The 14,621-nt window shown below is 40.3% G+C and overlaps 3 protein-coding genes across 3 annotated transcripts in view; 1 reads left to right on the plus strand and 2 right to left on the minus strand.

Moving 5' to 3' along the window:
- Positions 1-400: 400 nt before the first annotated feature.
- Positions 401-5,057, minus strand: clec11a (C-type lectin domain containing 11A). The gene is made up of 4 exons (XM_060883983.1): positions 4,641-5,057; positions 2,153-2,252; positions 1,421-1,612; positions 401-1,300 (listed from the first exon to the last, which is right to left on the minus strand). Exons 1-4 carry the CDS (start codon positions 4,737-4,739, stop codon positions 900-902), a joined length of 792 nt encoding a protein of 263 aa, XP_060739966.1. The 5' UTR covers positions 4,740-5,057; the 3' UTR covers positions 401-899.
- Positions 5,058-7,173: 2,116 nt separating this feature from the next.
- c12h1orf198 (chromosome 12 C1orf198 homolog) lies at positions 7,174-10,854 on the minus strand. The gene is made up of 4 exons (XM_060883831.1): positions 10,509-10,854; positions 10,023-10,073; positions 9,187-9,915; positions 7,174-8,156 (listed from the first exon to the last, which is right to left on the minus strand). Exons 1-4 carry the CDS (start codon positions 10,818-10,820, stop codon positions 8,100-8,102), a joined length of 1,149 nt encoding a protein of 382 aa, XP_060739814.1. The 5' UTR covers positions 10,821-10,854; the 3' UTR covers positions 7,174-8,099.
- Positions 10,855-12,131: 1,277 nt separating this feature from the next.
- The window catches only part of rps6kc1 (ribosomal protein S6 kinase polypeptide 1), a 31,770-nt gene continuing 29,280 nt past the window's right edge, over positions 12,132-14,621 (plus strand). Inside the window, exon 1 of the mRNA XM_060883001.1 lies at positions 12,132-12,311. Coding sequence (XP_060738984.1) covers positions 12,210-12,311 — 102 coding nt within the window. The 5' untranslated portion in view covers positions 12,132-12,209. The remainder of the gene's footprint in view (positions 12,312-14,621) is intronic.

Here is a 14,621-nt window from a genome sequence, read left to right on the forward strand (position 1 = left end):
CTTGCTGGCAAACGGTTCCTGGAAGGTCGTGTCCTGTGTGACGCATGGCGGTGTTTCTCAGTGTGAGGAAGATCTACTGTGAAAGGTGTGAGTGTGTGTGTGTGTGTGTGTGTGTGCAGCCGAAATAAAAGTTCCAGTGTTAAAAATGTTGTATAAAGTACAGTGGAGAAAGTTGCACAAATTATGGCAAATACAGACGCCCACCCTTATCCAGAGCAACTTATTTTATCTCGTTTTTATACAACTGAGCAATTGAGGGTTAAGGGCCTTGCTCAGGGGCCCAACAGTGGCAGCTTGGTGGACCTGGGATCAAACTCACAACCTTCCGATTAGTAGCCCAACGCCTTAACCGCATTAGATATAACCAGGCAAGTGCATAAATGAATAGTACAGAATCTGATTCCAGTTAATTAAAAAAGTTTTATTCAAATCCATCCAGAATACTCAGGAACCCCCTTCTGTTTTCTTTTCTTAACAAAGAACGCTTTCTTTCGTCAGCTCCGTGTGCGGCAAATTGCGAGTAAACAAACGACTTACATAAAGAGTTAAAGCTGCGTTACTACTAAGTAGTTCGATAATAATGACGTCATCAGAGATAAAGGTACAGTGTGTCACGTATTTTAGCGGAAATAACATTGCTACGTAGTTGTGAACTATTGAGCGGGGCGCGTGTTTAATTTGCCTTTAGTTTTATATTTCAGGATTTTAGATTCCTTATTTCTGTCTCTGAAATTAGAAAACCCCCCACCTGGAAATCAGCTGCTCAGCTCTGCAAGTCACAAGAAATATGTCATTCCAACAGATGGTTGGTGGCTGTTTGTAGAGGAAAGCAGTAAAAATTGACATACTGCCCCTTTAAATTTGAGTTAGAAGACTTTGGGCTTGACCCCAATTACATGTCAAGCCTCAAACTCGCACAGGTAGTACATGCGGCGATCGCAGTAGTTGTCCCACCAGTCTCCGTCATCGGAGGACATTGCGACACAGTTTTCCCGTTTCCCGCCATCTGGCTGGCTGGACAGGAAGTGTTTCCTCCACTGGAAATAGGTGACCCGTGTGCCGTCGTCGAACAGGTAGAGCCCCTCAGAGCGCAGGTCATTAATGCCCAGCCACACGGGCCAGTTACTGCCAGGTAAGACTAGCTTCACATACTCTGCCAGAGCCTCTTGTTCACGCCGGTCCCGCGGCATTGCCATGCGTCCACCGCGCTCCTGGCATTTCTGAGAAGCACCAACGTAGGTGTCGTACACGCGGTACACCAGGAAGCACTTCTGACCAACCTTCCGGCCCTTAACGCAACCTGGAAGATGTTAGAAAAATATTTGACAGTGACCGGAGTCATCTCAGGAATTATTCCATTATGTCTTTGCCACTAAACAACAAGCTGTCAGTCATCCAGCGGTGGTTTCCACCCACAAACCTTCCAGACGGCCGATTTCTCTGCGGTTATCCCTGCAGAAGTTGGAGACGTCGTGAATGGAGTCCTCGACATCGGCCACTTTGCCCTCCAGCTGCAGCAGCCTGTCCAGCAGCTGGCTCACCTTCACGTCCAGCGTGTAGTGGCCCACGTTCAGCTTATGGATGGCCTGGTCAACAGCCGCCAGCCGCGACACTGAGGTAAACAGATAGATTTGAGCCCTGATGTGAAGTATGAAGTAACACACAAGTATGACATCTTGAATCGACCAATTTCCCCAAGGTTAGCAAGAATGTCATGAACATCATAGCTGAGTCTAAAAAGCTCTAGATCCACAACAAAGTCAACTAAATATGAATGAAATCAAATTTTATGAAAATTCAAACGGGTGGATTTTTCAACCAAAATATTTCTAGACATTTTGGGAGAAAGAAAAAAAGGTTTCACTTGCAGTACTGTCATTTAATACATCTGGTTAGTTTCTTCATTTCAGGCTACATTTTTCTGTCCCTGAAATTAGCTCCGCCCACACCTCTCCTTTTAAAAAAAAAACGAAACAAAACAGTTAAATTTATTCAATACTGATACTAGTTTCATTTCAGATGGTCTACAGTAACCCTTTGATGCTGATTGCACATTGAGAGCAGGGCTGCCTGTCTCACGATCACGCCTGTTCTTGGTGACGCTCAAAACAAAAACACTACTGCCTGGTGTTTGTGTTGTGTGAAGACGCACACAAGTAGTTGTAGTTATTCTCATAGTCGGACTCGGCGGCCGTGGGCTCAGGATCTTCAATGATGTCGGGAGTGTCTCCTCGCCCTCTCACGCCGTCGCTCTGCAGTCAGAGAACACAAACACAGTACAAATACCACATGCTGTAAATATGGCTCTAAATATCATACAGGAAAAAACGTGTGAGATAAATACAGCTGTAAATACTGCAGAGAAATCCTTACTGCATGCTGCAGATACAGTCACAGCACAATGTGAAGACAAATACAGCTGTTAATACTGAGCAAACCAAATACTGCACATTACAAATACTGCTATAAATACTGCACTCACAAATACTGCTGTAAATACTGAGCAAACCAAATACTGCACTCACAAATACTGCTGTAAATACTGCACTCACAAATACTGCTATAAATACTGCACTCACAAATACTGCTATAAATACTGCACTCACAAATACTGCTGTAAATACTGAGCAAACCAAATACTGCACATTACAAATACTGCTATAAATACTGCACTCACAAATACTGCTGTAAATACTGCACTCACAAATGCTGCTATAAATACTGAGCAAACCATTTACTGCACTCACAAATACTGCTATAAATATTGCACTCACAAATACTGCTATAAATACTGAGCAAACCATTTACTGTACTCACAAATACTGCTGTAAATACTACACTCACAAATACTGCTATAAATACTGCACATTAGAAATACTGCTATAAATACTGCACTCACAAATACTGTTGTAAATACTGCACTCACAAATGCTGCTGTAAATACTGAGCAAACCAATTACTGCACTCACAAATACTGCTATAAATACTGCACTCACAAATACTGCTGTAAATACTGCACTCACAAATACTGCTATAAATACTGCACTCACAAATACTGCTGTAAATACTGCACTCACAAATACTGCTGTAAATACTGCACTCACAAATACTGCTATAAATATTGCACTCACAAATACTGCTATAAATACTGAGCAAACCATTTACTGTACTCACAAATACTGCTGTAAATACTACACTCACAAATACTGCTATAAATACTGCACATTAGAAATACTGCTATAAATACTGCACTCACAAATACTGTTGTAAATACTGCACTGACAAATACTGCTATAAATACTGCACTCACAAATGCTGCTGTAAATACTGAGCAAACCAATTACTGCACTCACAAATACTGCTATAAATACTGCACTCACAAATACTGCTGTAAATACTGCACTCACAAATACTGCTATAAATACTGCACTCACAAATACTGCTGTAAATACTGAGCAAACCAATTACTGCACTCACAAATACTGCTGTAAATACTGCACTCACAAATACTGCTATAAATACTGAGCAAACCATTTACTGCACTCACAAATACTGCTGTAAATACTGAGAAAACCAATTACTGCACTCACAAATACTGCTATAAATACTGAGCAAACCAATTACTGCACTCACAAATACTGCTGTAAATACTGAGCAAACCATTTACTGCACTCACAAATACTGCTGTAAATACTGAGCAAACCAATTACTGCACTCACAAATACTGCTGTAAATACTGAGCAAACCAATTACTGCACTCACAAATACTGCTGTAAATACTGAGCAAACCATTTACTGCACTCACAAATACTGCTGTAAATACTACACTCACAAATACTGCTATAAATACTGCACATTAGAAATACTGCTATAAATACTGCACTCACAAATACTGTTGTAAATACTGCACATTACAAATACTGCTATAAATACTGCACTCACAAATACTGTTGTAAATACTGCACATTACAAATACTGCTATAAATACTGCACTCACAAAGACTGCTATAAATACTGCACAAACCAAATACTGCACTCACAAATACTGCTATAAATACTGCACTCACAAATACTGCAATAAATACTGCACATTACAAATTCAAAAATGACAGCTATATATACTGAGGGGGAAACACGGCATGTTATGAATACAGCTGTAAACACTACACAAAGGATATATACAGTAACTCAATATAAACAGTAACTCTATAAACAGTACACAAACAATGCATTATAAAAGTGCTGTAATTATCAATACTGCAAGGAAACCGCATCAAAATGTGGTGTCTTGGGAAACACCTGTCACATACCTCATATTAAATACTACATGTGGTAAATACTACACAAGAAGTCCGGCTTTTGTATAAACATAAACGTGATATATGAAAGATGCTGTAGTTTTAGAAACAGTCAGTAAGAAAAGCACAACAAATACTACACACTGGAAGTACAGGTGCTAATACTGCACAACAAATACTGCAATATTTCAATTATTAAAACACGAAATGTATTCAATTGTTATTTAAAAACAAATGAATTCATCACCGACTTCTTCATCACAACATATCTGTTATTCATCTATGAGATGGTTTTGAGGCAAGCAGCCAGTATTTGTTGGAGTGTTTGTGTGAAAGTCTCACCTGAATATCCTGGGCGAGTGCAGTGCCGTTTCCTTCAGCCTCGGCCCAGGACACACACGGCAATGCCAACACAGCAAGCAGGAGAATAGAGAACCTCATCTTTTGCTCTCTCTCTCTCTCTCTCTCTCTCTCTCTCTCTCTCTCTCTCTCTATCTCTTTCTGTCTGTCTATCTGGAGTTTGTGTCTCTCTGGGCTGCTCACTCGCTCTGTCCTGACTGATCTTGTCCAACAACAGGAAACTCTTTTCCCACCTCCCACTTCCACGGGTCGTTTTAACCGAATATTAACTCTCTCTCTCTCTCTCTCTCTTTCTCTCTCTCTCTCTGACTCTTAGTCATTCATCTCCTAAAAAAAACAAACAAAAGAAACCCTCAGGCCTGTCTTGTTGGAACAAAGCCCGCTCTAATGTGTGAAATCTTCCAGTGCTTCCTGAAGCAGGTTGTAATAAGAGTGTGTGTGTGTGTGTGTGTGTGTGTGTGTGTGAGAGAGAGAGAGAGAGAGAGAGAGAGAGAGAGAGGGCAGCAGCTCAGTTTCCTTTAAGCATGGAAGGAATTCAGAGCACCGGCCGGGGCCACACAAAATGCTCCCATTCTTTGTGCAGTGTTTTTGGATGAGACTGAGGATGGAGGCGTGGAGTCTGGCCTTCAGTCTCCTCGAGTCCTTCTCTTTTCATTACACAACTGACTTCGTTTCACTAAATCTCTCCCAGATGAGAATAAACACCACACAAATGCTGTCTTTTACACGGCCTTTTAAACTCCCAAAGGGCTCCCGGAGCTTAATAAACTCTTCACTCATGACTTCTTCTGGGAAAAAGTCACATATTTTTTTTTAGGGCTTAACAAATTCCTGTCTGAAGAAAAAACACTGAAATGTCAACTCACCCCCAAATTATTAAATATAAAAATTCTACGACCGGGCGTTCAATACTGTACGGCATGTGAGCCATTATATCTCATGTTCTGTGATATTTGGGGATGAATTTAAATTCAATCCTAAATCAGCAGCTCAAAATGATGAAATACTTTGCAGTAATTTACATCAAAATTTAAAGCAAAAAATAAAATAAAATAAATAAATAAATAATAAAAATTGCGCCGTTTAGGACATCAGATAAAAATAGTCAATCACATACTCCAACTTATTGGGAGAAAAAAACACAAAACTAATAAATAAACTAAATATTAAAAATAGGGGGCACGGTGGCTTAGTGGTTAGCACGTTCGCCTCACACCTCCAGGGTCGGGGTTCGATTCCCGCCTCCACCTTGTGTGTGTGGAGTTTGCATGTTCTCCCCGTGCCTCGGGGGTTTCCTCCGGGTACTCCGGTTTCCTCCCCCGGTCCAAAGACATGCATGGTAGGTTGATTGGCAACTCTGGAAAATTGTCCGTAGTGTGTGATTGCGTGAGTGAATGAGAGTGTGTGTGTGTGTGCCCTGCGATGGGTTGGCACTCCGTCCAGGGTGTATCCTGCCTTGATGCCCGATGACGCCTGAGATAGGCACAGGCTCCCCGTGACCCGAGGTAGTTCGGATAAGCGGTAGAAGATGAATGAATGAATATTAAAAATATTTTATACTCAAAATGGCAAAATTATTGGCACCCCTCCCCGATACACATATTACGGCAATAAACTGAAAAATTATTCTTATGTTTGTAAATTATTATTATGTTTGATATAAATCCAGAGAAATAACTAATTAATATCTACCTGTTGTTTTATTTATTGTTCAATAAATCATTTATTATTATTTTATTCATATTACATGATATTATTTTATCTTGGTAAATTATAGTTATAATTATTAATAGTACAGTTTATAAATGCTGAAAATCATTAGATTATTTAACGATGTATGTTATGATTATGTTGGTGTGACTAAAACTTTTACAAAAACTTCACATAATGAAATAGGATTGGATTTATGACATGTTGTTTATAGCCACCTGGTGGACATAAAGAGAACTGCACACAATTTGACCCTCTGTATAATATCCGTACACATATTTAGGTCTTAGTCATTATGTTTTGTGCTGTTGCTCAGCTCAAGGAATTGGCTCAGATGTGTCGAATCAAAGAGCCGGTTCGCGGTCAAACGACACATAACTAGTCAGAAGGCGGACAAACGCCTGCTTTCTCTCATCGTTTATAAACTACTAAACGTGTTTGTTGTTTTTATACACTTACTGAAAAAAAAAAACGGTTGAGAAATCTTTTTTTCATTGAGTCAGATTATTCGGTTCGTCTGATCCATAGGAGCCGATTCACTGACATTTATTCTAAACCGGGCAAGTTTGCATTATTACGCAAACTGTGACGTAAATAATAGGGTTATAGTATCATTTGTATAAAATACAAGTTTTATAATTTTATAGAAATACAATAATATACGTGTGTCGGGTATCAGCAATGACTCGAACAAAGAACCGAATCAGAGAGCCGACTCGCAAACGATACAGCACTGACAGTTTTTTTTTTCTTTTAATGATTTGTGTTATGCAAAGAATGTGAAAAGAAGACAAAAAGAGGGGAATTGGTTTGAGACCTTATAAATACATTACTGAACACAGGTCACACGAGAGCAATACACGATCATGACAAGACACATGATGACAAAATGACAGGCAGTTTATCAAAAAAGTCTAGAAAACCACTGTAGTGTAAAATGCACCATTCTTTTTTTTTTTTTAAAGCATTCTCATCATCTTCGTTTTAAAAATTCAGCAACTACCGTCTAAAGCATCGTAGCACTAGTACTCAGGTCTGATTAACAAATAAAAAGGAAAAGAAAACTTGCGGAGTTTTTCGTCCTGTCCAGATTCATCACTACCCTTGTGTTATTGCTGTATTGCGAATACATTCGTATGTTTATGCTCAGTTGCTAAATTGAAAGCTACAACCGGTACAAAGTATTTCTTCAGAGATTTACTGATATGAACCGAAAGTTGATTTCATTTCATTTAAAGAGTACTTTGGACAGAATAAATCAGAAAAGCCGTAATTTGGTGTCTGAAATGAGCTTGTTTTGTTTTGCGGGGGAAACAAACGTACATGGCTGATAAATAAAAAGCTAGCGCTTTAGCGTCATGATAGCTCTTCGAGATTATTATTATATTAGTTTACATTATAAATGGAATGATTTTATGCTAAACTTGTAGCTAGATGTTTCCGTTACTTTAGCCGGTTAGTTTTAATGCAAAATAAAGAAAGCAAAATTCACACACCAAACGTTTCTTCAGGAGTACGCGGAAATATTTTGCCCAAACTATTCTCTAAATTGTTGTAACGCTGATTAATCGACATGCGACAGCAGATTAGCTCTACGATATGCCAATTGTAGCTTTACTAAGGTTTCTAAGATGTGGGATTTTTTCCTGTAACGGTTTTGTCATGTGTTTGTGGGACGGTTGAATTCCTGTTGCCTGGAACGGAGCCGCTGCCTGAGGTCACGATCCGACGTTACCAGTTGTCCAGAAAGTCAAAGCCGGTCTTCAGGATGCTGCTGCTCGTGTTGTACTGCAACAGAGAAATGGAGGAGAAAAGGAATGGAGTTTCCCCAATGAAAGAAGAAATAAAAGAAAAAATGCATTACAGCTATTCGAATTTATAAGATTTTGTAAGTTTCTAAGACTAAAAAAGTGCTCTACCTTTAAGTAGCTTTTTATCAGGTCTAATAATAACCTGATTCATAAAGATGTCGTTATGTAACAAAGGATAACTAATCTATCTGGTTTATTTAAAGGTGCCCTTCCACACAAAACCGTTTTTACTTGTATTTTTTGATATGTGTTAGGTCCATATTTGTTTGTGTTGTGTCGTGAATTTGAACACGAACTGCTACCTCCCCGGTCAGTTCTAGCCACTTAAAAGAAATAAGGGGAGAAATCAGGTCAGTTGGAAAAGCTGGTCAGTGTGATGTAGTAATGATTGAGCTCATTACTATTCATGAGCTCTCCCACTTGAGACCGCGCCCCCAGAATTCGTGTAGCTCAGTGAGTTTCCTATACAGCAAGGATGGCTGAACGTCAACGGGCTTGTGAAGAAGCCATTATGCCGCAATTCAAGGTGATTGTAAACAAATTTCCTCTAGCCTAGGCTACTTATTGCGCTGGGTGAATGAATAGTCATGCGCTCATATCCTAGCGGTTAGCCAATCGGAGCCAAGCAGCATAGCTCATTTGAATATTCATGAGAACTGGCGCAAATCGAGCTGAGTCTTCCTGCAGGCTTTCTATACCACAAGGTAACCAAGGCATTTTTTACACAAAAAAATGTTAGAGTCCATGGTAAACTTTATTACCACAAAAGTAATGAAATACGTGTGGCAGGGCACCTTTAACAAAGTTATAAAGTGGAATAAACCACTTCAGGGAGTGCTGTTACAGGACAATAACCCTCTTTAGGGTGGTAACAGTAACTCTGCTTCATCACACCATCCTGTCGCTGATTACTTTCTAATAACAGTCCACCTCCGTGTATCCCTTAAATAATGAATGAGAAATGTGACACTAATTGGCTTGTAATATGTTTGTCTGTTTGGATTTACTTGTGAAAATGCAGGGCTTCCAGTTTGCACGTTGTCTTCCTTTTCTCTGTCTTTGGTCGACTCAAACGGTGTTTTCGGGCCCAAACCAGGACTGAACACGTCATCTAGGGTGCTGCTGACGGATGGCAGGGTGCTCTGAGCTCTTTCCCAGCCTCCTAGTGGTGCAGCGGGTGCTGGGTTCAAGTTCAGAGGTGACGGTGTAACACTCAGAGGTGCCTTCGTCATGTTCAGAGCCACAGGGGTAACACTAAGAGGTGCCTGGGTCACGCTCAGAGCCGCCGGGGTGACACTAAGAGGCGCCTGGGTCACGTTCAGAGGTGCCTGCGTTACGCTCAGAGCCGCTGGGGTAACACTAAGAGGTGCCGGGTTCATGCTGATGGGGGCAGGAGGAGGAGGCGCTGGAGGTTTAGACACTCTTGGTTTGATGGGACGTGGTGCTGCAGGTTCCTGTCCTTCCCTGGATTCAGACCTCAGGTACAAAGGCTTCTCTCCTTTCTCCATCGACTTTATCTGACTGGGCGTGAGCGACTGGAAGTCTGCCTTCTCACCCTCCAGACGTGACCTCTCAGCACTCAGCTTCCAGAACGATGACTCCTCATCACGCCGCACCTGTCCCGAGCCCTCGATCCCTGGAAGCTTGCTGCTCTGAGACGTTTTGGGTTTGGATTCGATCACGGACGACGACGCGGACTCCAGAGCACCTGCGATCACACTAAATTCCAGTTGACTCTGTGTGGTGGAAAGAAAGAAAGAAAGAAAGAAAGAAAAAAATGTTTGTAAGAACTACATATGACGTGGGCCAGACTGTTTATTTTTAGTAGCGGCGACCTACATACTTTGGTCTCCCAAGAAAAGGGTGCAGAATGTTCATCCTGCCAAGTTAGATCCTGGGAAAGAAAGAAGGAATGAAAGAAAATGTTATACTTAAGATATATAATTACACCTACAACTTCTTTCTTTTTTTCCCTTGAGCTTAAATAGATTCGTTCCAAGTTCAAATGGCAAGCTAAATCACAGCCCAGCAAAATAAACAAACAAACAAACAAACAAAACACATAAGAAAACAAAGCGATAAAATAAATCACTATTTTTTTTCCAGCGCTCTGGTGCGGTTTAATCCCAAATTTCTCCAACAGCACTACATAAGTGCCCTATCTAGGGCACCTAAATAATAACCAGTGCACCCTACTTAGTGCACTTCATGTCCACTGCTAAGGGAATTGAGATACGACCGACGGCATCAAGCTGTCAAAACCGCAACGAAACTCGACACGCCAGCAAACAAACAAACAAACTCGACCCAAAGTAACAGTCATACCGACCTCCTCTCCGAAGTGGACGGTTTTCTGGCCGGTTTGGATCAACATTTTCGGATAACAAACCACTTGTTCGCGGTCCGTCCGGTGCATCGCGTACCGAGCGCGGACCTTCGGCTCCATCATCCCGTCGTCGATAGCTGAGTCCTGTTCGGTCGGCGACATGTCCTCCCAAGCCGAGCCGTACGTCTCCTTAATCTTCTCTCTTTCCTGCATTATCTTCCTGGCCATGGAGTTAATCGAGCTGAAGTATTCGTGCTTTTTCGCCTCGCTGACGCGCGCATCGACCGCAGCCCCGTCCATCGCCGTAGCGGCCATTTTCTCCACAGCTGGTGAAAACAGACAGTGACGCAAACACACCACGGGGCGTGGCTTCATCATAACCACGCCCACATTCCTTTTTTCTGATCCTGGTGATCCAGATCCATGATCACACCAAAGTGCTTTAAAGTGTGCTTTTATTTATCCCCCATTTATCTAACTAGTCTTCACAACACTCAGGACTTCCGGTAGTTCCCACAATATCTAAGTCTACTAAAGGTGTAGAGTGTTTTTGTATTTAGCTCCCAAACACACTCAGACACACTCATCTCTTTACTCAGGTGTACACATAATACATCCCATAATATTGTGCTCTAATACATCTGACCAAATCCGCATCATCATCTAGTGCTCACTAATATTATGAACAGCAGCTACGTTAATTCCTATCCATTCTTATCTTATTTTATTTTATATTATGTTGTCTTATCTTATTTTATCTTATCTTATCTTGTCTTACCTTATATTAGCTTATATTATATTATGTTGTCTTATCTTATTTTATCTTATCTTATATTATCTTGTCTTGTCTTATCTTATCTTATCTTATATTATCTTGTTTACCTTATATTATCTAATATTATATTATCTTGTATTATCTTATATGATCTTGTCTTACCTTATCTTATCTTCATTCATTCATTCATCTTCTACCGCTTATCCGAACTACCTCGGGTCACGGGGAGCCTGTGCCTATCTCAGGCGTCATCGGGCATCAAGGCAGGATACACCCTGGAGGAAACCGGAGTACTCGGAGGAAACCCCGAGACACGGGGAGAACATGCAAACTCCACACACACAAGGCGGAGGCGGGAATCGAACCCCCAACCCTGGAGGTGTGAGGCGAACGTGCTAACCACTAAGCCACTGTGCCCCCACCTTATCTTATCTTATCTTGTCTTATCTTTATTTTATTATCTCTCTTATATTATCTTGTCTTAGCTTACCTTATCTTATCTTATCTTATCTGCAAGTGAACTATAAACTAATCAAAAACATTTTCTTTGTTTGATAACAAAACTTAACAAATAATAACATGGTTATTATTAATCTTTAATGAAGTTCTCTATCTATATATGTATTATTTATGGATATTAAGTTTATCCATATAAATAACAAGCGCCACCACACACATACACACACACACACACACACACACACACACACACACACACACACACACACACACACACACACACACAAAACACAACTGATATTACTACAAGAAAACACTGATTAGTGTTTCTAGAGACTACTATTTTGAAATCTCGCGAGATTTCTTCACTTCCGCCTGGATTCTTCTGTTTTCTTTATTATCTTCCTTTCATTTTCAGCAGGTGACAGGAGGGTGGCTTGCTGCAGGCTGGCTGCCATGCCTTAATCAGGATGATATCGCAGAGGGAAAGAGGCGAACTGGCTCGATTTTATACCGTTACAGACCCGAAAAGGCACAAAAAGGGATACACGGTTTATAAAGTCACTGCAAGGGTGAGTCCCTCTGTTTATACTGTGTTTATACATCTAACAGCAACACAGAATAATCCAGAAGGATTACGTTGACTTTCTCAGTGTCGGTAATTGACCAGAATGGATTCATCATGGTCTTGTATTGCTAATCAGATTAATGCATAATGTCAGATGATTTGTGACAACCGATTCTGTTTATGCAGTTGTATTATTTTCCCCACCGGTTTTCCGACAAATCCAGCCTTTTACTCGGTGATTGGTTAGAAGTATACGTGTTCTGGATTAGGATTGGATAAGCGGTGTGTAAGCGCGGTTGGTGGCCAATCGCTATGAAGAAGGCGGGATTTGTCTGAATGCGGGGAGAGAAATATTTTGACACCAATAAAGGCACGATTTTTAATAATGTTTACTTTAATGTTGCTGTTATTTTATAGAGAATATATAATATATGCTTGTAATTGTATCCTATATGTCTATATATATGTGTGTGTGAGTGTGTGTGTGTGTGTGTGTGTGTGTGTGTGTGTACGTATGTATATATACAGTAATGGGCAAAAATGTTGGCACCCCTGAAAAGGAAGTGTTTCTCACAGAAAAGTCTTGCAATTACACATGTTTATTCCCTTTGTGTGTATTGAAACAACACGCACAAAAAAACAAACAAACAAAAAAAAAAAAATCAAAGGAAAAAGCAAATTTGACATAATTTCACACAAAACTCCAAAAATGGGCCGGACAAAATTATTGGCACCCTTTTAAAATTGTGGATAAATAAGTTTGTTTCAAGCATGTGATGCTCCTTTAAACTCACCGGGGGCATGTAAACAGTGTGGGCAATATATAAATCACACCTGAAAGCAGATAAAAAGGAGAGAAGCTGACTCAGTCTTTGCATTACATGTCTGTGTGTGCCACACTAAGTATTGGAGAACAGAAAGAGGAGAACTGTCAGAGGAATTGAGAACCAAAATTGTGGAAAAATATCCACAATCTCAAGGTTACAAGTCTACCTCCAGAGATCTAGATGTTCCTTTGTCCACAGTGCGCAATATGATTAAGACGTTTGCAACCCATGGCACTGTAGCTAATCTCCCTGGACGTGGACGGAAAAAAAAAAATTGATGAAAGGCCGCAACGCAGGATAGTCAGGATGGTGGCTAAGCAGCCTCAAACAAGTTCCAAAAAAATTCAAGCTGTCCTGCAGGCTCAGGGTGCATCAGCGTCAGCACGAACTATCCGTCGACATTTAAATGAAATTAAACGCTATGGCAGGAGACCAAGGAGGACCCCACTGCTGACACAGAGACATAAAAAATGAAGACTACAGTTTGCCAAAATGTACGTGAGTAAGTTTGAGTTTTTTGGTAAAGCACGTCATTCAACTGTTTACCAAAAACGGAATGAAAAGAACACAGTAACTACAGTCAATTATGGTGGAGATTCAAAGATGTTTTGGGGTTGTTTTGGTGCCTCTGGTACTGGGTGCCTTGACTGTATGCAAGGCATCATGAAATCTGAGGATTACCAAAGGATTTTGGGTCGCAGTGTAGGGCTCAGTGTCAGACAGCTGGGTTTGTGTCCGAGATCATGGGTCTTCCAACAGGACAATGACCCCAAACATACTTCAAAAAGCACCCAGAAATGGATGGCAACAAAGCGCTGGAGACTTCTGAAGTGGCCAGCAATGAGTCCAGATCTAAATCCCATTGAACACCTGTGGAGAGATCTTAAAATTGCTGTTGGGAAAAGGCACCCTTCCAATATGAGACCTGGAGCAGTTTGCAAAGGAAGAGATTTTTAGCCCAAAATTCCGGGTGAGAGGTGCAAGAATCTTAATGATGGTTATAGGAAGCGATTGATTTCAGTTATTTTTTTCAAAGGATGTGCAACCAAATATTAAGTTAAGGGTGCCAATAATTTTGTCCGGCCCATTTTTGGAGTTTTGTGTGAAATTATGTCAAATTTGCTTTTTCCTCTGTTTTTTTGTGTTGTTCTAATACACACAAAGGAAATAAACATGTGTAATTGCAATACATTTCTGTGAGAAATACTTCATTTTCTAGAAACATTTCAGGGGTGCCAACACTTTTAGCCTTGACTGTATATGTGTGTGTGTGTGTGTGTGTGTGTGTGTGTGTGTGTGTATATATATATATATATATATATATATATATATATATGTATATACATGTATATACATGTATATATATATATAATATTATTAAACGTTTAAATTTGTGTATAGTGTAATTTTTAATAGTGTAAAGTATTGACCGCAGAGGGAAATAAATATTTGTAGCCAGAGTGCAATAATAAATAGCTTTGGTGGAT

The sequence above is a fragment of the Tachysurus vachellii genome, chromosome 12, assembly GCF_030014155.1.
Source record: "Tachysurus vachellii isolate PV-2020 chromosome 12, HZAU_Pvac_v1, whole genome shotgun sequence".
NCBI classification, from domain to species: domain Eukaryota; kingdom Metazoa; phylum Chordata; class Actinopteri; order Siluriformes; family Bagridae; genus Tachysurus; species Tachysurus vachellii.